Here is a 21131-nt window from a genome sequence, read left to right as displayed (position 1 = left end):
CATGATGTCAAAGGTCAACACTACAAGTGCAATAATTTAAGGACAGCAATGCATGTTTTGTTATTGTGACCATCACCAGCCCTCCCTAAGGAGAATCACTTTATTATAGGGAGGATATAAAAAGGGAGAGCAGTGTTACACCTGGGTGAGGGGGGGAAGGGAACAGGGAAGAGAGACTCAAGGTAGTAAATGTAAAGGGTGGGGAAGAGTCAATTATTGTAGAGTAAGATATGTAGTTGTAGTTGTGTATATTGTGTTTATAGTGTTGTGTAATCAAACCAGTGACCAGTGTGAAGCTTAGGTCTAATGGTGGTGGACAGAGGAAAGGAGTGAGTGGTAATACCTAAAACAGGTATTTAGGATCAACGTGTCTAAAGTTAAGCCCACGACCAGTTTTATCCACAGTCTGACATTCAATTTCTGACGGATGTAGCAGAGCTCTGAACACTTAGACTCATGTTTATTGATATCAGAAGCAAAAGCTGTATATGGATCGTCTACGGGTTATGGATAACATCTTGGAGAAGTTGGACGCCTGGCTTGGAAGCAGTTAGGCTACTCATTGGATTACAGCAGAGAGACCCAGAACAGAATATTAACATAGCCTGTATCAAAAACACATTGATAATCTCCCTTTTGGATCCCCAGCCAGTGAAGGCTAAAGCCAAGGTTGTCTCATCTCTAATCACAAGGAAGTTTCTGCAGACGGCGGCTCTTACCCCCACTCCCTCCCCCCCGCTCCTTCCCTACATTCCCACCTGGAACTATTGATGCTGAACTTTCCACACATTATCTGGCTGTTGTCAGTAGCGCAGCTACAGGTCTTCAATTTCAAAAGCTATCTTTGGCCATCTGCCCGCCCCCCTCCCATCCGTGCCACATGGAGGCGTGGTTGCAGCGCCCATCGGCAGCACGCCCATGTCTCCAAATGGCTAGAATCCTGTTCACCTACCCGCCCGGGCTCCCTCCCCAAGGCCTCCACCAGCATTCGCCCCCACCCCCCCACCCAACCCCCAAAGGGGAGGGCCCAGAGAGCCCCTGCCCGAGACCCCAGCAGAGGCGCCAAGGCCCACACCCAGCAGACAGGCAGAGCCGCGCCAAATGGGTAGCCGGCGGGCGCCCACCAACGGGAGGCAAGCCACGTGGCAATGTCCCCCACCGGTGCATGAGCAACTGGCGGCCGCCACCGCGGGAAGGAGGCACTCCAACGGCACACAGCCAGTGCGGAACAGCAGCCCACAGCCAAAGGTGCCCTGGACCCACCCATCGGCTTGCAGATAGCAGGACAGACCTACCAGGCGGCCAACAGCGACCTCAACCACTGGAATAGCTACTGCCGCCCCCCAGCAAACAGCAACATCCCGAAGCAACCCCGGTACAGATACCAGCACACCGCGAGGACCACCCCTAAAGCAACCAGGAGACGAGACAAGCACCAAGCCACACCCGAAGGGAAGAGGCACCCCACGCCCCGGCAGGCCGACACTGCCCGGAGACACCCCAATGTTCTTTATAGGATTAAAAACATTTACCAGTTTAAAGTACAATAAGAACATTAAAAACACTTAAAATCATCACAAAAATAATCTGCCTCTCAGTCATAGTCAGTAGACACTGTGATTTGAAGAAGAAGAAGAAGAACCCACCTACAGTCAGCAGCTCAGTGAGGATGTTGAGGATGTTCAGGGTGGTTTGAACATCTCTGGAACTCTGTGAACATTACAAACATTATTAGTGTATGAAAATAATCACTGTTTAATAAGTGTTTATTAGTTAATAAATTCTCATTAAAATAATAAGTGCTCAAACCTCTAGAGAAGACAGGATGACCTCCATCCCACTGGAACCTTTAGACATCACCTCCTTTCCACTCTTCTCTGGAACAACAGAATCAGAGAGTGAAACAAAGCTGCACCTCTATGTTAAACAGCTCTATGTGAAACAGCTCTATATGAAACAGCTCTATGTCTCACAGCTCTATGTCTCACAGCTCTACGTCTCACAGCTCTATGTGAAACAGCTCTATATGAAACAGCTCTATGTCTCACAGCTCTATGTGTCACAGCTCTATGTGTCACAGCTCTATGTGAAACAGCTCTATGTGTCACAGCTCTATGTGTCACAGCTCTATGTTGCACAGCTCTATATAAAACAGCTCTATGTGAAACAGTTCTATGTGAAACAGTTCTATGTGTCACAGTGCTATGTATCACAGCTCTATGTGAAACAGCTCTATGTGAAACAGCTCTATGTGAAACAGCTATGTGAAACAGCTCTATGTGTGACAGCTCTATATGAAACAGCTCTATGTGAAACAGCTCTATGTGAAACAGCTCTATGTGTCACAGCTCTATGTGAAACAGCTCTATGCGTCACAGCTCGATGTGTCACAGCTCGATGTGAAACAGCTCTATGTGAAACAGCTCTATGTGTCACAGCTCTATGTGTCACAGCTCTATGTGAAACAGCTCTATGTGTCACAGCTCTATGTGTCACAGCTCTATGTGTCACAGCTCTATATGAAACAGCTCTATGTGAAACAGCTCGATGTGTCACAGCTCTATATGAAACAGCTCTATGTGAAACAGCTCTATGTGTCACAGCTCTATATAAAACAGCTCTATGTGAAACAGCTCTATGTGTCACAGCTCTATATAAAACAGCTCTATGTGAACAGCTCTATGTGTCACAGCTCTATATGAAACAGCTCTATGTGAAACAGCTCTATGTGAAACAGCTCTATGTGAAACAGCTATGTGAAACAGCTCTATGTGTGACAGCTCTATATGAAACAGCTCTATGTGAAACAGCTCTATGTGAAACAGCTCTATGTGTCACAGCTCTATGTGAAACAGCTCTATGCGTCACAGCTCGATGTGTCACAGCTCGATGTGAAACAGCTCTATGTGAAACAGCTCTATGTGTCACAGCTCTATGTGTCACAGCTCTATGTGAAACAGCTCTATGTGTCACAGCTCTATGTGTCACAGCTCTATGTGTCACAGCTCTATATGAAACAGCTCTATGTGAAACAGCTCGATGTGTCACAGCTCTATATGAAACAGCTCTATGTGAAACAGCTCTATGTGTCACAGCTCTATATGTCACAGCTCTATATAAAACAGCTCTATGTGAACAGCTCTATGTGTCACAGCTCTATATGAAACAGCTCTATGTGAAACAGCTCTATGTGTCACAGCTCTATATGAAACAGCTCTATGTGAAACAGCTATGTGAAACAGCTATGTGAAACAGCTATGTGAAACAGCTATGTGAAACAGCTCTATGTGTCACAGCTCTATATGAAACAGCTCTATGTGAAACAGCTCTATGTGAAACAGCTCTATGTGTCACAGCTCTATGTGTCACAGCTCTATGTGTCACAGCTCTATGTGAAACAGCTCTATGTGTCACAGCTCTATATGAAACAGCTCTATGTGAAACAGCTCTATGTGTCACAGCTCTATGTGTCACAGCTCTATGTGAAACAGCTCTATGTGTCACAGCTCTATGTGTCACAGCTCTATGTGTCACAGCTCTATATGAAACAGCTCTATGTGAAACAGCTCGATGTGTCACAGCTCTATATGAAACAGCTCTATGTGAAACAGCTCTATGTGTCACAGCTCTATATAAAACAGCTCTATGTGAAACAGCTCTATGTGTCACAGCTCTATATAAAACAGCTCTATGTGAACAGCTCTATGTGTCACAGCTCTATATGAAACAGCTCTATGTGAAACAGCTCTATGTGTCACAGCTCTATATGAAACAGCTCTATGTGAAACAGCTATGTGAAACAGCTATGTGAAACAGCTATGTGAAACAGCTCTATGTGTCACAGCTCTATATGAAACAGCTCTATGTGAAACAGCTCTATGTGAAACAGCTCTATGTGAAACAGCTCTATGTGTCACAGCTCTATGTGTCACAGCTCTATGTGAAACAGCTCTATGTGTCACAGCTCTATATGAAACAGCTCTATGTGAAACAGCTCTATGTGTCACAGCTCTATATAAAACAGCTCTATGTGAAACAGCTCTATGTGTCACAGCTCTATATGAAACAGCTCTATGTGTCACAGCTCTATGTGTCACAGCTCTTTATGAAACAGTTCTATGTGAAACAGCTCTATGTGTCACAGCTCTATGTGTCAACACTATTCTGTAAAGGTCAGCTCTGTGTCACAGCTATGTGAAACAGCTCTATATTAAACAGCTCTATGTGAAACCGTTCTATGCTGTAAAGGTCAGCTCTATGTGTCACAGCTCTATGTGTCACAGCTCTATATGAAACAGCTCTATGTGAAACAGCTCTATATGAAACAGCTCTATGTGAAACAGCTCTATGTGTCACAGCTCTATATGAAACAGCTCTATGTGAAACAGCTCTATGTGTCACAGCTCTATATGAAACAGCTCTATGTGAAACAGCTCTATATGAAACAGCTCTATGCTGTACTGTAAAGGTCAGCTCTATGTGTTCCAGTTCTATGTGAAACAGCTCTATGTGTACCAGCTCTATATGAAACAGCTCTATGCTGTAAAGGTCAGCTCTATGTGTCACAGCTCTATGTGAAACAGCTCTATATGAAACCACTCTATGCTGTAAAGGTCAGCTCTATGTGTCACAGCTCTATGCTCAGCCTGAGCTGCTGAGTGTAACTAAAGTAGTGATGGATTACTGATGCTATTCAAAGTAAAACACATTCCACTCATCACTACATTTATCACTGACATCAAAGCTTTTACTTTTATTATTTATTATTCACTCAATGTTTGAAATGTATTCATGAATATTTATACTTTTAATTCAAACTTTGTTTAATATTTGTAAAACTTTGTTAAATACTGATTTTTTTTGAGTTAATGATAAAAGAATGAAACATTTTAACAGAACCACAAAGAAATTAAATATATATTAAAATTGAAGTCAAATCAGAGCAGCATTAGATTAGATTAGATTAGATCTGACCTGGTGGTTCCACAGAGAAGTCAGGATTAAAGTATCTGCTGCCGTAGCGATATTCCATCTCAGTTTGATTCAGATTTAAACTCATCACCACTTTCTGATGTTTCCATCAAACCACTTGAGTGTGTGTGTGTGTGTGTGTCACTATAACACAGAATTATAAACAGTGATTAGTCCGCCCCCTCATGTTACCAGACTGCTGCTAAGCCACGCCCCCCATAGGGTCTAATGTAAACCTCACCACTGTATATTATATATATTTATAATACATTATAAAGATGGAGGAACACTGTAAAGTAAAAGAATAAAAATGCTTTAATTAATGAGACGTTGATGTTACTAGAGTACACACACACACACACACCACACACACGGTGGTGTATAGTTACTGTGAACAGGGTCACTCAGACCCCCATGTGTCCCTCACATTTAGAGAAGGGGCGTGGCCTATGAGAGGAACAGCTTAGTGAGATTAATAAGGAACAGAAGGAGAACATCACTCACTGGGGATTAGAGAGGACTTTACTTTGAAGGAGAGGAACACAGGAAGTTTGAACTTTACCAACATAGAGCCATTTATTTATCACACATATATCTATATATATAAAATATGATAGAGGAGCCATTTAGTTATTTATTTAGGGCACATACACTACTGGTTAAAAGTTTTATTACACCTAATTTTTGCAGTTATTTATTGTAATTCAAGTCCAATGAAAAGTTTGAAATGGTCCAAAGGTAAGAACTGAACAGGAACAGGTTCAATAAAGGTACATTTCAGAATGATACAAATAGTCCTTTTTCAGAGAACATGAAGCGTGTTAATAATTTAAATCTGTTCTGCAGCGATGGTTGGATCAATATTAAAGCTGGTGCTACTCATTCTAACCCTGTGTCTGCATTACAGCAGTGGGACACACTGTGCTACCAGACCCTCATGAGCACCAGCTGAAAAGTATTGGTCATGGATTACAATCATTTATTTTTACACTATAATTACTTATTTATTCTATGTTTCATTTCAATGTGCAATAACACAATAACTCAATCATTTGCTGTAAAAAGTAGAAAAATGTGGTGTTCTAAAACTTGTAGATCAGTAGTGTATATAATATATTTAATATAATAGAGCTACAGATCAAATTTGAATGTGATGTGTTTATTGATTATTGGAAGTAAACTATGCTAATGATCCCACAACAAATGGAAACATCAAAATGTTGATCAACTTCTATTCCCTGACGGTAGTTTAAGTAAATGAATGAACAAATGTGTGTGTGTGTGTGTGTTCCAGAATGTAAATAAAGAGGTGATAATATATATATAATACCTTGGATATCACTCTCAGTTACTAATACACAAACTAGTGCAAATGACGCCATCAGTGCTTTTTAAACGCAGTGAGAACAACCGGAGAAGGAACATTAATACACACATGGCAACAGGAAGAGATCCCAGAATAACTGCAGCTATGAGCTCAATCATTTCATATTTAATATCAGCATTATTCAACAAAGTTTAATATTTAATCTCCAATGCCTCAAACAATCTTATTCATTGGAAACAAATATTTCAAGATGAAAGTGTTAAATTGTGATATTTTTATACAATGAAAGAATGAAACTCGCTAAGATTGAGTTTTCATGACTTTTCACACTTCTGTCCAATACCAGATCATATTTCTGATTACTTTGTAACATGTGCAGTTATTAATAGTTATCTTTAGTTTTTCCATTTATTGATCTTTGGGAACCACTGACAGAGTCCCAAAGATCATCTGGTAAATTCATCGCCAAATCTTTTTCCCAATGAGCTTTAATAATGGAGAGAGAAGGAGATTGTAATTATAATAGTAAAGAGTAAATATCTTTAATCACTCCCCTTCTTACGAGCACTGATGTCCAGAATTCTAATCCTAAGAAGTTACCTGAAACCGTGCTGAAAACCACGTCTGCACCCCAAATTCATGTAACACTCTCAAGAAGAGAGAGAGATATTAAACGTTAGACTTACTTATTTGAAGATGAAGTCCATGCGTCTGTCTTCTGGACAAAGATGTCAATCACAGCAGTGTAAAAGTCCTCTGTCTTGGCCTTCAGCTTTATGAGTCTGTCTTTCTCAATGGATATGAGAGCCAGTGATGAAAGGCTTCCTTGCTCTGATCTGTTGCAGCTGTAAGTTTTGATGCGTTTTAGAGCAGAAAATGACCTTCTCCACCGATGCTGTGGTGGCTGGAATGGTCAACACCAACTTCAACAGACCAGACCTTGTCGGTCATGCCACGCCCGCCAAACAGTAAACACGGGAAGCAGAACAGCCGGTTCCGTGAGGCGCATCCACAAAGCCATTCCTTCCGTCTGTACCATTCACTTTGGAAAGTCCGCACACTTTTCTGACCTTTCTTTTGCTGAAGGTCTGGTAGCTCAGGTGTTGGTCTCCCATCTTTAAAAGCTGTCGCTTTTCTTCAAAAGAAAGTTGTGAAAATGTATTTATCCTCTCCCTCGCTGTCATCCAACCTGTAGTGTAATCCCCGCCCACTAGATGCTGGCCACGTGATATCTTGTTTTGTATTCACTAATGCACTGGTGCGTACGTATTGGATTAACATAGCAACGGTTACGTCCAAAGGCAGGGTAGCGATTTGCCTTTTTGCGTCAACGGTTTTTCATAGTGGGTCCGTGGGAAACTGACTGCGCATGCGCAAACATCCGTTCACGTGATATGGGGCTAAACTTTAGCCGCTAAAGGCAGAGCAGCAGTGTGCCTCAGAGAGTGTGGTCCTCTTCCTCGTAATACAGGAGTGTGCAGCATCTCTGCCGTTCCAGGAAATAGGTGCATAGCGATGTTTAGTCACTCATTTGGGGCTATGGAAAAGCACAAAAATGCTGACACTTTCAAACTTATAGGTACTGTAGGCTATCGGAAATTGAAAAAAAAAAATATGATTAAAAAGAAAAAAAGAAATAATAAGTGAGTCATAAAGCAGAGGATTGCATAAAATCTTTTGCGTATATATGTGCAGATATACCATTCCAAATGAATTTTAAAATATATTTGTCCAGAGGTAATAGAGTGGAACACACTGGAATAAGTACTTTGGTAATATGTTCATTTTTACAGAATTGACTCTGCCAATCAGTGATAATGGAAAATGTATCCATCTCTCTAAATTAGTTTTTTGTTCCATCAGAAAGGGCACAATGTATTTTTCATCAAGTAATTTATATGAGCAGGTTACACTGACTCCCAGTAGGTTATATAGTCTGATTTAACTTTAAAGTGGAAATGATCATGGAATAAAGCCTCTGAATTAATTTTGAGTAACTCACTTTGTGTATATTTAACTTATATTCTGATATTCTGCCAAAGTTGTCAAAAATAGTAAAAGCATGAGGAAGAGAGTCAAGAGGATTAGACACATATAACAGTATGTCATCTGCATACAATGATAGCTTGTGCTCTTGGTCTGCTCTATGGATGCCTTGGATCATATTTTCTGCTCTTAATTTGACAGCTAGGGGTTCAATAGACAAAGCAAAAAGAAGAGGAGATAAGGGACACCCTTGTCTAGTACCACAGTGGAGTGAAAAATAGGGAGAATAAAAATAATTTGTCTGAACACAAGCCAATAGAGAGGAGTAAAGTACGTGAATCTAGGAGATGAATTTAGGTCCAAAACCAAATATATTAAGATATAAAACAAATAGTCCCACTCCACTCTGTCAAAGTCTCTGGTGCCCCTCAGGGGTGTGTTCTCTCCCCACTTCTATTCTCCCTCTAACACCAATGAACTGCACCTCAGGGGACCCCTCTGTGAAACTTCTGAAGTTTGCAGACGACACCACCGTCATCGGTCTCATCAGGGACGGGGACGAGTCTGCCTTCAGACGGAGGTGGAACAGCTGGATCTCTGGTGCAGTCAGAAACATCTGGAACTGACCCCGTTCAAGACTGTGGAGGGGTGACAGTGGACTTCAGGAGAAATCCCCCCCCACTCACCCCCCTTACCATTCTGAATAGCAAAGTGGCTACCGTGGACTCCTTCAGGTTCCTGGGATCCACAATCTCACAGGACCTGAAGTGGACCTCCTCATAGACACAACCAGGAAAAAGGCACAGCAGAGGAAGTACTTCCTGTATCATCTGAGGAAGTTCAACCTGCCCCAGGAGCTGCTGACCATGGTTCTACACCTCCATCATTCAGTCTGTTCTGTGCACCTCCATCACTGTCTGGTTTGGATCTACAACCAAACTAGACAGGACACAGACTACAAAGGATAATCAGGACTGTAGAAAAGATCATTGGTGTTGATCTGCCCTCCATCCAAGACTTATACCTGTCCAGGGTCAGGAAAACGGGCAGGTAACATCACTGCAGACTCCTCCCACCCTGGACACAATCTGTTTAAACTCCTCCCCTCCGGAGACGCTACAGATCACTGTACGCCATAAAAACAGTTTGTTCCCCAGGGCTGTCACTGTGATCAACACTAAACAGTCATAGAGAGTCAGACCTGTTTCTGTTTCTGTGAAATAACCTGGAACTAAACATAACAACCCTGGATCAACCTGTCACTGTGAATGTTCATGTACATAATATTTTCATTTAAATGTTCACCTGCACTACTCAATCAATGCACTACTGCACTATTATCTTATTATTATTATTATTGTATTTTTATTTTATTTCATTATTATTATTATTATTATTACTATTATTATTGTTATCTTGTTATTTTTATTTAGTTTGCACATATTAGTCTAACTACTCTTATATTTATGTTTATACTTCTTTTTTTTATTTATTTATTTTCTTTATTCTAGTTGATTGTTATTATTTAATGTTACACTATCTGAGAGAGCACAGGTCACCAAAACAAATTCCTCGTGTGTATTCAATACACTCTTGGTCAATAAAGTTGATTCTGATTCTGATTCTGATTCAATCAAATAGCCAGAGTTTTGGATAATATTTCACAAACGATATAGGACAAATAGGAGGAGCAATCTAATGGATCATTGGCAGGCATTTGGCATTCAGAGATTCTATGAACATGTCGCGCAATATAGGAGCAAGCCATCAGGCCCGCCCCCGATGACTTCCCCCCTGCATTGAGCTAATTGCCATTTTAAACGTCTTCGACAGAGATACATGTGTCCAACGTATCTTTAAAATGTAGGATTTAAGGTTGGGACAACCAATTTATTGAAAAAGTTATCGAACACAAAGCTCAGAATAAAAAGACTGAAAACTCTGTTTACTTCTTGAGGGTTAGTGGAAATTTGACCATCCTCGGTTTCTAATTTCAGATATAAACTGTAGCTTCTGACGTCCGTAATTGGTGAGCTAAAATTTCTGATGCTTTCTCCCAGAGCTCACACCATAACCTTCTTGACTTAAAAATCATCCGTTCAGCCTGTTGTACGAAATCAAATTAAATTCAGTGTGCAACACCATCCTCTGTTTATACAATCTGGGAAGGATTTGTGGAGTGTTGATTGTCTGTGTTATTAACCCTGTCTGGTTTAATTAGATGTTTTCTGCCTTTTAGCATTGGCTCAGTACGATATAATATGACCTCATAAAAAAGCTTTTAAACTTTCCCAAAATAGTAATATAGTAACATCTGAGGTGATATTTGTGTCCAGAAAGAGCAGTAGTAATAGTATTGTAGTAGTAGTAATAGTAGTAGTAGTAACAGTAGTAATAGTAGTATAGTAATTGTAGTAGTAACAGTAGTAATAGTAGTTGTAGTAGTAATAGTAGTAGTAGTAGTTGAGGTAGTAATAGTAGTAGTTGTAGTAGTAGTAGTAATAGTAGTAGTAGTAATAGTAGTTGTAGTAATAGTAGTAGTAGCAGTAACAGTAACAGTAGTAATAGTAATAGTAATAGTAATAGTAGTAGTAGTAGCAGTAATAGTTATGGCATAATAGTAATCGTAGTAATAGTAGTAGTATAGTAATAGTAGCAGAAGTAGTAGTAGTATAGTAATAGTAGCAGAAGTAGTAGTAGTATAGTAATAGTAGCAGAAGTAGTAGTAGTAATAGTAGTAACAGTAATAGTAGTAGAAATAGTAGCAGTATCAGTCGTAGTTATAGTAAAAGTAGCAGTAGTAGTAGTAGTAATAGTAGTAGTAATAGTAATAGTAGTAGTACCAGTAGTAGTAGGTAATAGTAGCTGTATTTATAATAGTAGCAGTGATAGTAATAGTAGTAGTAGTAGCAAAAGTAGTAGTAGTAGTAATAGTAGTGGTAGTAGTAGTAGTAATAGTAGCAGTAGTAATAGTAATAGTTGTGGCATAATAGTAGTCGTAGTAATAGTAATAGTAGTAATAGTAATAGCAGTAGTAGTAGTAGTAGTAGTACAGGTTATAATAGTAGAAGGAGTAATATAGTAGAATAGTACTGGTAGACCGTTGGCTCAGGTGGTAGTGGGTCGTCTTCTGATCGAGAGGTTGGGGGTTCGATCCCAGTACCTATGTGTCGAAGTGTCCTTGGGCAAGACACTGAACCCTAAGTTGCTCCCAGTGGTCGACTAGTGCCTTGCATGTCAGTCCTGTCCCACTGGTGTGTGAATGTGAGAGTGAATGGGTGAATGAGCTGATATGTAAAGCGCGTTGGGACTGTTTCAGTGGTGATAAAGCTCTATATAAATCATGTCCATTTAACATTAGTAATAGTAGCAGAAGTAGTAGTAGAAGCCGAAATAACAGTAATAGTAGTAATAGCAGTAGTAGCAGTAGTACTAGCAATAGTAATAGTAGCAGTAGTACTAAGCAATAGTAATAGTAGAAGTAGTAGTATCAGTAGTAATAATAGAAATAGTAATAGTAGTAGTAATAATAATAGTAGTAATAGCAGTAGTAATAGTAGTAGGAGTAGAAGTACTAGTATAGTAATTGTAGTAATAGTAGTAGTAGAAACGTAGCAGAAGTAGTAGTAGTATAATAGTAGAGTAGTAGCAGGCACAGTAGGAACGTAATAGTAGTAGGTAATCAGTAATAGTCGCAGTAGTAGTAGTAATAATAGTAGCAGTAATAGTCATAGTAATAGTAATAGAAGTTGTAGCAGTAGTAGTAGTAATAGTAGTCAAAGTAATAGTAGTAGTAATAGTAGCAGCAGTAGTGATAATAGGAGCAGTCGTAATAGTAATAGTTATAGTAATAGTAGCAGTAGTAGCAGTAGTAATGGTTGTGGAATAGTAGTAGTCGTAGTAAAGTAGTAGTAATAGTACAAGTAGTAATAGTAGTGGTAATAGTATCAGTAAAAATAGGCAGTAATAGGAGTAGTAGCAGTAGCAGTAGTAATGTTGTGGAAGTAGTAGTAGCCGTAGTAATAGTAATAGCAGTAGCAATAGCAGTAGCAATAGCAGTATCAGTAGTAAAAGGAGTAGTAGTAAGTAATAATAGCAGTAGTAGTAGATATAGTAATAGTTAGTGTATAGTAATAGCAGTAGTAGTAGTAATAGTAGTAATAGTAGTGGAAGTAATAGCAGTAGTAGTAATAGTAGTAGTAGTAATAGTAATAGCAGTAGTAGTCGTAGTAGTAATAGTAGTAGAAGAAGTAATAGTAGTAGTAGTAGTAGGAATAGCAGTAGTAGTAATAGTAGTAGTAATAGTAGTGGTAGTAGTAGTAGTAGTAGTAGTAATAGTAGTAGTAGTAGTAGTAGTAGTAATAGCAGTAGTAGTAGTAGTAATAGTAGTAATAGTAGTAGTAGTAGTAGTAGTAGTAGCAATAATGCATCAATTTTATATAGCGCATTCTCATAGACACTCAAAGTCGCTTTACAGAATTAAGGGATTATTCTTTCATTCCACACTTAGTAGTGATAAACTACGATTGTGGCCACAGCTGCCCTGGGCAGACTGACGAAGCGATAGTAGTAGTAATAGCAGTAGTCGTAGTAATAGTAGTAATAGCGAAGTAGTAGTAGTAATAGTAGTAATAGCAGTAGTAGTGTAATAGTAATAGCAGTAGTAGTATAGTAGTAGGAGCCGTAATAGTAATATAGCAGTAGTAGTAGTAGTAGTTAGTAGTAAATAATAGCAGTAGTAGTAGTAATAGTAGTAGTAGTAATAGCAGTAGTAGTAGTAATAGTAGTAGTAGTAATAGTAATAGCAGTAGTAGTAGTAGTAATAGAAGTAGTAATAGTAATAGTAGTAGTAATGGTAATAATAGTAGTAGTAGCAGTAGTAGTAGTATAGTAATAGTAGTAGTAGTAGTAGTATAGCAAGTAGTAGTAAAATAGTAGCAGCAGTAATAGTAGTAGTAGTAGCGGTAGTAGTCGTAATGGTAATAGTATTCGTAGTAGTGTAGGCAGCAATAGTAATCGTAATAGTAGAAGTAATAATAGAAGCAGTAGTAGTGATAATAGTAGCAGTCGTAATAGCAATAGTAGCCGTCGTCGTAGTAGCATAGTAGCAGTAGTAGCAGTAGAGCAGTAGTAGCCGTAGTAGTGCAGTAGTAATAGTAGTACTAATAGTAGTAGTTCGCAGTAGAGTAGTAATGGTTGTGGAATAGTAGTAGTCATAGTATAGTAATATAGTAGTAGTGGTCAATATAGGAATAGTTGTCGCAGTAGATAGTAATAGTAGTAGTAATAATAATAGTAGTAGTAGAAAATAGTAATAATAGTAATAGTAGTCGTAACTTAGTAATAGTAGTTAGTTAGTTAGTGTATAGTAATAGTATTATATTAGCAGAAGTAGTAGTAATAGTAACAGTAATAGTCGTAGTAGTTAGTAGTAGTAGTAATAATAGTAGCAGCAGTAATAGTAGTAGTAGCAGTAATAGTATAGAAGTAATAGTAGAGTAGTAAGAATAGTAGCAGTAGTAGTAGTAGTGAGTTAATAGTAGTCGTAATATTAAAAAGCAGCAGTAATAGGAGCAGTAGTAGTAGTAATGGTAATATAGTAGTAGTAGTAAGTAGGCAGCAATAGTTTAATAGTATCGTAATAGTAATCGTAGAAGTAATCAGTAGACAGAGTGTGATAATAGTAGCAGTCGTAATAGTAATAGTTATAGTAATCGTAGTAGTAGTATTATAGTAATAGCAGCAGTAGTAGCAGTAGTAATGGTGTAGATAGTAGTAGTGTAGTAAGTAATAGTCTTAGCAATAGTAGTAGCAATAGTAGTAGTAATAGTAGCCAGTAATAGGAGTAGTATAGCAAGTAGCGTAGTAATGTTTGTGGAATAGTAGTAGTCATAGTAACAGTAGCCAGTAGTACTGGTTGTGGAATAACCGTAGTTGTAGTAATAGTATAGTAGTAGTAATAGCAGTAGTAGTAGTAATGTAATAGTAGTAATAGTAAATCGCAGTTAGTAGTAATAGCAGTAGTAGTAATAGCAGTAGTATAATAGCAGGTAGTAGTATAATAGTAGTAGCAGTAATAGTATGGAGTGTAGTATAGTGTAGTATAACGTAGTAGTAGTATAGTTAATAGTAGTTATAGTAATAGCAAGTATAGTAATAGCAGTAGTAGTATAGCAGTTAGTAGTATCGTAATAGCAGTAGAGTAATAGTAGTAGCAGTAATAGTAGTGGAAGTAGTAGTAGTAGTAGTAATAGGCAGTTAGTAGTAGTAATAGTAATAGTAGTAATAGTAGTAGTAGTACTAGCAGTAGTAGTAATAGCAGTAGTAGTACTAGCAGTAGTAGTAATAGCAGTAGTAGTAATAGTAGTAGTAGTAATAGCAATAGCAGTAGTAGCAATAGCAGTAGTAGTAATAGTAGTAGCAGTAATAGTAGTGGAAGTAGTAGTAGTAGTAGTAATAGTAATAGTAGTAGTAGTAATAGTATAGCAGCAGTAATAGCAGTAGTAGTAGTAGTAGTAATAGTTGTAGTAGCAGTCGTAGTATTAATAGTATAGTAGTAGTAATAGTAGTAATAGTAGTAAGTAATAGTAGCTCCAGGAGGAGTGTTAAAGTTGAGATGAGATGAGAATTTCCTATTAACACAAAATGAGACAATCTCGATAAAAAATAACACGATAAAAAAAAGCGTGTCAATGACTTTTTGAGCTGGTTTAGGGCCGAAAGTTTAACAACTGATTCATATTTGACGCAAATCTGACTTTGTATGTTCAAATGGGATCATTTTACAAAATTTTAAATTTTGTCAGGTTTTTGCCAAAAATTCATGGCTCCACCCTGTAAACACTGTAAAAGTTATCAAAAATCTATAGATCTCTTTCGGTTTCCCACTTCTCTAGATGATCTTCAGTGATTTTGAACTTGTCAGTGAAACGTGATAGGAGAAATACGCTAAAAATACAACTTGAGTGAAAATACCAATTTTGCAATTTTCAATTCAAGATTCTGGATTCCTGTTGTATTTTATGGCGTGAAGAAAGAAAGAAAGAAAGAAAGAAAGAAAGAAAGAAAGAAAGAAAGAAGAAAGAATTTGAAGATAAAGATACTGTTTTATTTATTGATTGAATTTCAGGCGCCGCAAAATGCTGCCAACTGCTCCTCAGGGATGGGTTAAATGCAGAGGACAAATTCCATTAATGTAATAACATTACATGGCCAATTAAAGGCAAAAGCCCCGATTAATCTTTAATCTTAATCATCATCATCGTCATCACTGTAAAGCGTGACAGAGTTATATGATGTAGATATGATGAAATAACGTGTCCACAGAGCATCCTGCTTTAATACAGAGGGATGTTTACAGTGAAACACAACTATTAACTTCCATAATACACAGTTTTAAATATAAATAGGTTAAAGTGACTGAGCTGAGCCTCATTAGAATATGTGTGGGAACAGTTTGTGTTCCATCCTCATCTGCATATGACAGCATGTTTCACTCTGTAGCGGATTCAAACTGTGACTTTACGTTGGACATAGTATGAAATAGTTGAATCACTGTGACCAACGTGGACAGAAGTCTGTGTCTGTCACAGTTTTAATTAATCACACAGCAGCAGTGAGTGATCACAGCTGCTGCTGTGTGACACACCCTTAGTTAGTAGAGATGAGGAGGAGAAGAAAGCGACGTAGGAGCTCTGGTGAGTGTTTGAAACTGCTTAAACAGCTGACTGACTACACTGCTGCAATAAACACACACATTGCAGCAGCTTTGTCTGACTCACAATCACAATAGTGTCTTAATATCCATGTGTTTTACTGTAAGTTTACTGCAGTTTTTGGCTAAAAACAATAACAAGAGTGTGTGGATAGCAAATAAAATCACTGATCAGACACGCAAAAGCGAGGCTCTGGTGTTGTGTGTGTGTGTGTGTGTGTGTGTGTTGTGTGTGTGTGTGTGTGTGTGTGTGTGTGTGTGTGTGTGTGTGTGTGTGTGTGTGTGTGTGTGTGTGCGTGCTCACCCTGGGTCTGGATCAGATGGAGTATCTCATAGTAACATGTCTAACTGTCTCTACGTCTCTAATCATTACGTCTCCAGTCATCTTCTCCAGCTGAGCCAGCAGCATTAGGACCCTGGAGTTACTGGGAACACTGGGAACACAAGATAATACAGGTATGAACATCAGAGGTTTATTCCATAAAGCGGGTTATGTTCAAACTCTGAGTATGTTTCAGGCTCAAATGAGGGAAACTCTGAGTATCTCATTCCAAAAAGCGAGGTATGCTCTTCTTTGAGTATGTTACCATGGCAACATTGTCCGTGAACTAAACCTGTTCGCTGGCAGGTTTTATCAAAGAAACCCTGTGTTTCTACCTGGCTCCGCCCACCTGAACACTTTAATGAACCTTAACACTTTTCTCTGAAAACACATTAGTAACATCACACACCACAGACGTGTTCACATCATTACTAATGTTGTGTTGATTTACGTCTTTTTTTTTTTTTTTTGTGCAAACAGCAGTTTTCTTTCTAACATTGTAGATGTAGATCATTTAGTGAAACACACTGAGAGGTTGATCTGCATTAAAACATCTACTGACGTCTGTAGTAAAGTTCACTGAATACAAACCTGTAGATAATATAAAGGAGGAGATGATCATTTAAATTAATACACTTTTAAGGCTGAATTATTGTTTTATATTATTATACAGTTAAATCTGTAGATCATGCGTCTTTGAAGTTATGATGGCACAGTGAAGTGTGATGCTGCGCTTGTAAGTGACGAGTTGCGGGTTCGCGTCCCACTTCAGTGTTTTTTTATGACATTTTTTAGGACGTGAGATGAATCTGGTGATAATATTACATTAAAAATCAATATAAATGATGCGATATCAAGCAGCATTTACTGTGTTTATATCCAGTGTAACAGGAGGACTCTCTATGCAGACATCCTATGCAGCTGCCACGTCTCCTCAGACACATTTTATTCATATTATTCACCGCTCGTCACGTCACTGAAGAGATAAAGTGATGAAGTGATCATAAAGTGTGACTAATTACAGGTGATTTAAGCCACTATAATCACTGAAGACTGAACACACCTTTAGAACAGGATCATATTCATCAAACACTGACTTATTTCACCCATTACGGTGAATAAATCACTATTTTCCGTTTGGTTTCCATGGCAGCTCGATTAAATCTTCGATCCATTGATGATGGCTTTTTGTCGCGCGCGTGCACGTAAGTAACCCAAGGTTTACAAACTCAGGGTTGATTAACCCACTTCATACCAGCTTTAATGGAATCCGATACCCAGAGTTTCCCCATCGCTGGTATGTTGACCCAGAGTTTATGGATAGACTCAGAGTTTGTTAACCCGCCTTTATGGAATACCCCTCTGGTGATCAAAAGGTGAGCAACGCCATCGTGTGTGTTTAACTGCTACTGACGCACACACGCGCGCACGTATAAACTGCTTATATAAAACTTGTGCAGAGTATATATTGAATGTATGTAACCCTAACTCTAATTTCATATCGCTCAGCCCTAACAATGAATATTGTAAACAACTCGCATACACACAATCCAATGTAAAAATAATAATAATAAAGAACTCACCCCTTCTCTGTGGACATTTTGGGTTTGTTCATTATGACGTCATTAATGTTTCATCATGTTGTTCATGTCTGTGAGGAATAAAAACACAATTTAATAAGTTAATGGACCAGCAAAGATATTAGAAACATGTTTAAAAATAGAGCATAAAGCAGTGTTTCCTGTGCAGAGGATTCAGACTAACCCCCTAACACTAACACTAACCACCTAACACTAACACTAACCACCTAACACTAACACTAACACTAACAACCTAACACTAACAACCTAACACTAACACTAACACTAACCCCTTAACACTAACCACCTAACACTAACACTAACCACCTAACACTAACACTAACACTAACAACCTAACACTAACACTAACCCCTTAACACTAACACTAACCACCTAACACTAACCACCTAACACTAACCACCTAACACTAACCACCTAACACTAACAACCTAACACTAACCACCTAACACTAACACTAACCCCTTAACACTAACACTAACCACCTAACACTAACCACCTAACACTAACAACCTAACACTAACCACCTAACACTAACACTAACCCCTTAACACTAACACCTTAACACTAACACTAACCCCATAACACTAACACTAACACTAACTAACTTTTTTTAACAATATTTTTTGTATGTAATGTCTTAATTAATAAAGTGAAACCTGAATAAAGGATTGAATAATTCAAACAATGATTGTGCGTCGTTTATCATCATCATCATCTGTCACTCACAGTAAAACAAACCGCTCAGTTACATTTAGAGCACTAACTTCACTGTAACACGGACTACATAAATCAATAGATCAATAACCTGTGATAAAAGTCCATATAAAGCAACTACCCGACCATAATAAGCCACAGTGAGTGAATGTATTAGTGAGTTGCACCTGCTGTAGGTCTGTGATGGTCGCTGTGCTAACAGGCTAACTGAGCTATGCTAACACAGCTATGCTAACATGTCACCGAGTCGAAGCTAACGGAATAAAAACATGTTTTTATTTACCTTTAGATGCAGTGAGTGTTAATAGTGAAGCGCAGATAACGGAGTAGCGGCTGTTTGTGGACATTACCTAAAACGCCCTGATGATGATGATGATGAGACGGCTAACAGCTAACTGTAGTTCTCACTGCGCTCATGAGCTTAGGACAAAGTACACACACTCAACTAATGTCTGTTGTATGATAAATTTTAAATAAATGTATGATATTTATACTATTAATCTTAACAATATTCAGGACAAACGTGCTTTGAAGAGATTAAAGCGTGTTTTCAGCCCTTAAGAACTACATTTCCCTTTAACGACAAATTTTCGACGTCATATCTATGCGCCATCGGACGGCCATTGTAGTTATTAGCTACATGGTTATTACAAAAACACTAAGGTAGGAACTTCTAAGAAATCGTTTTTTTAATCAGTGATTGTGTTTAATTTACCAACACATTTTATTATTACACAACATTCCTGACATGTGAGCTTTTTATTGTTTTTTACGGTGTTAGCATGCTGCTCGGTTGAGCTAGCTCCACAATGCTAGCTAGTAATATCACTTTTTTCTTTTTCCTCTAAACGTCTCTTTAAATCTGACTGATAACGTAATCCCTGCAGTTTGAAGCTTTATAAGTACATCATGTATGAGCGGGTTTCTGTTTTAGAATACATATTAATACATAATATTATGATGATATTTACATTAACAAAGAGCATTGATATATTAGAGTTGATTCTGTTGAAATACCTGTGTGCGTGTGTGTGTGGTGTTGGTGTGTGTGTGGTGATGTTGGTGTGTGTGTGGTGATGTTGGTGTGTGTGTGGTGGTGTTGGTGTGTGTGTGTGTAATGGTGTTGGTGTGTGTGTGTGGTGTTGGTGTGTGTGTGTGTGTGGTGTTGGTGTGTGTGTGTGGTGATGTTGGTGTGTGTGTGGTGTTGGTGTGTGTAATGGTGATGTTGGTGTGTGTGTGTGTGTGGTGTTGGTGTGTGTGTGTGTGGTGTTGGTGTGTGTAATGGTGATGTTGGTGTGTGTGGTGTTGGTGTGTGTGTGGTGATGTTGGTGTTTGCACTGGGGGTTGGGGGTGGGGGGGATTGCTATTTCATCTGTGCTGTATGTTTAACATGGGGCATATTTGACAATAAAGAACCTTGAATCCTTGAATCCTTGAATGTTGGTGTGTGTGTGGTGTTGGTGTGTGTAATGGTGATGTTGGTGTGTGTGTGTGTGGTGTTGGTGTGTGTTTGTAATTGTGTTGGTGTGTGTGTTGTGGTGTTGGTGTGTGTGTGTGTGTGGTGTTGGTGTGTGTGTGTGGTGATGTTGGTGTGTGTGGTGTTGGTGTGTGTGTGTGGTGTTGGTGTGTGTAATGGTGATGTTGTGTGTGTGGTGTGGTGTGTGTGTGTGTGTGGTGTTGGTGTGTGTGTGGTGATGTTGGTGTGTGTGTGGTGGTGTTGGTGTGTGTGGTGTTGGTGTGTGTAATGGTGATGTTGGTGTGTGTGTGGTGTTGGTGTGTGTGTGGTGATGTTGGTGTGTGTGTGGTGTGTGTGTGTGTGTGTGGTGATGTTGGTGTGTGTGTGTGGTGTTGGTGTGTGTGTGGTGATGTTGGTGTGTGTGTAATGGTGATGTTGGTGTGTGTAATGGTGTTGGTGTGTGTGTGGTGTGGTGTTGAGGTGTGTGTGGTGATGTTGGTGTGTGTGTGGTGTTGGTGTGTGTAATGGTGTTGGGGTGTGTGTGGTGATGTTGGTGTGTGTGTGGTGTTGGTGTGTGTAATGGTGTTGGTGTGTGTGTGGTGAGCAGCTCAGTTTGGACCTTTTAAGGCAGCAGTGGAAACTCACACAGCTGAACAAGCTCATGGTTACACACACCATAAAGTCCTGAGTCATGGTTACAAACACCATAAAGTCCTGAGTCATGGTTACAAACACCATAAAGTCCTGAGTCATGGTTACAAACACCATAAAGTCCTGAGTCATGGTTACAAACACCATAAAGTCCTGAGTCATGGTACACACAGGATGATACATCTCTAGAACATGACTTTGTATTTTTGTAAAATCAGCAGCAGTGATTTCTGGTTTCAGCTACATTGATGATGATGATGATGATGATGATGATGATGAAGGTTCAGTTCCACCACATGAAAAACTGCAATCTAATCAAATCCTGAATCAATGCAAAGTTACTTTATGCTCTTTAGTATTTGTAGTTTGTCTGTGTGTGTAGTGGTCGC

The 21131-nt window shown here is 38.9% G+C and overlaps 2 protein-coding genes across 2 annotated transcripts in view; one reads left to right on the top strand and one right to left on the bottom strand.

Annotated features, from left to right (window-relative positions):
- Positions 1 to 19005, bottom strand: part of agtpbp1 (ATP/GTP binding carboxypeptidase 1) — a 74487-nt gene extending 55482 nt beyond the window's left edge. Inside the window, 6 exon segments of the mRNA XM_028456435.1 lie at positions 1647 to 1710; positions 1810 to 1877; positions 16303 to 16332; positions 16335 to 16432; positions 17904 to 17971; positions 18919 to 19005. Coding sequence (XP_028312236.1) covers positions 1647 to 1710; positions 1810 to 1877; positions 16303 to 16332; positions 16335 to 16432; positions 17904 to 17935 — 292 coding nt within the window. The 5' untranslated portion in view covers positions 17936 to 17971; positions 18919 to 19005.
- Positions 19006 to 20585: 1580 nt separating this feature from the next.
- naa35 (N-alpha-acetyltransferase 35, NatC auxiliary subunit) overlaps positions 20586 to 21131 on the top strand; it is an 8872-nt gene continuing 8326 nt past the window's right edge. Inside the window, 1 exon segment of the mRNA XM_028456436.1 lies at positions 20586 to 21131. This exon segment is cut by the window's right edge and continues 119 nt beyond it. Coding sequence (XP_028312237.1) covers positions 21073 to 21131 — 59 coding nt within the window. The 5' untranslated portion in view covers positions 20586 to 21072.

The sequence above is a fragment of the Gouania willdenowi genome, chromosome 9, assembly GCF_900634775.1.
Source record: "Gouania willdenowi chromosome 9, fGouWil2.1, whole genome shotgun sequence".
Taxonomy (NCBI): domain Eukaryota; kingdom Metazoa; phylum Chordata; class Actinopteri; order Blenniiformes; family Gobiesocidae; genus Gouania; species Gouania willdenowi.
The sequence above is the reverse complement of the archived record's forward strand: the minus strand, read 5'-3'. Positions and strand labels throughout refer to the sequence as shown.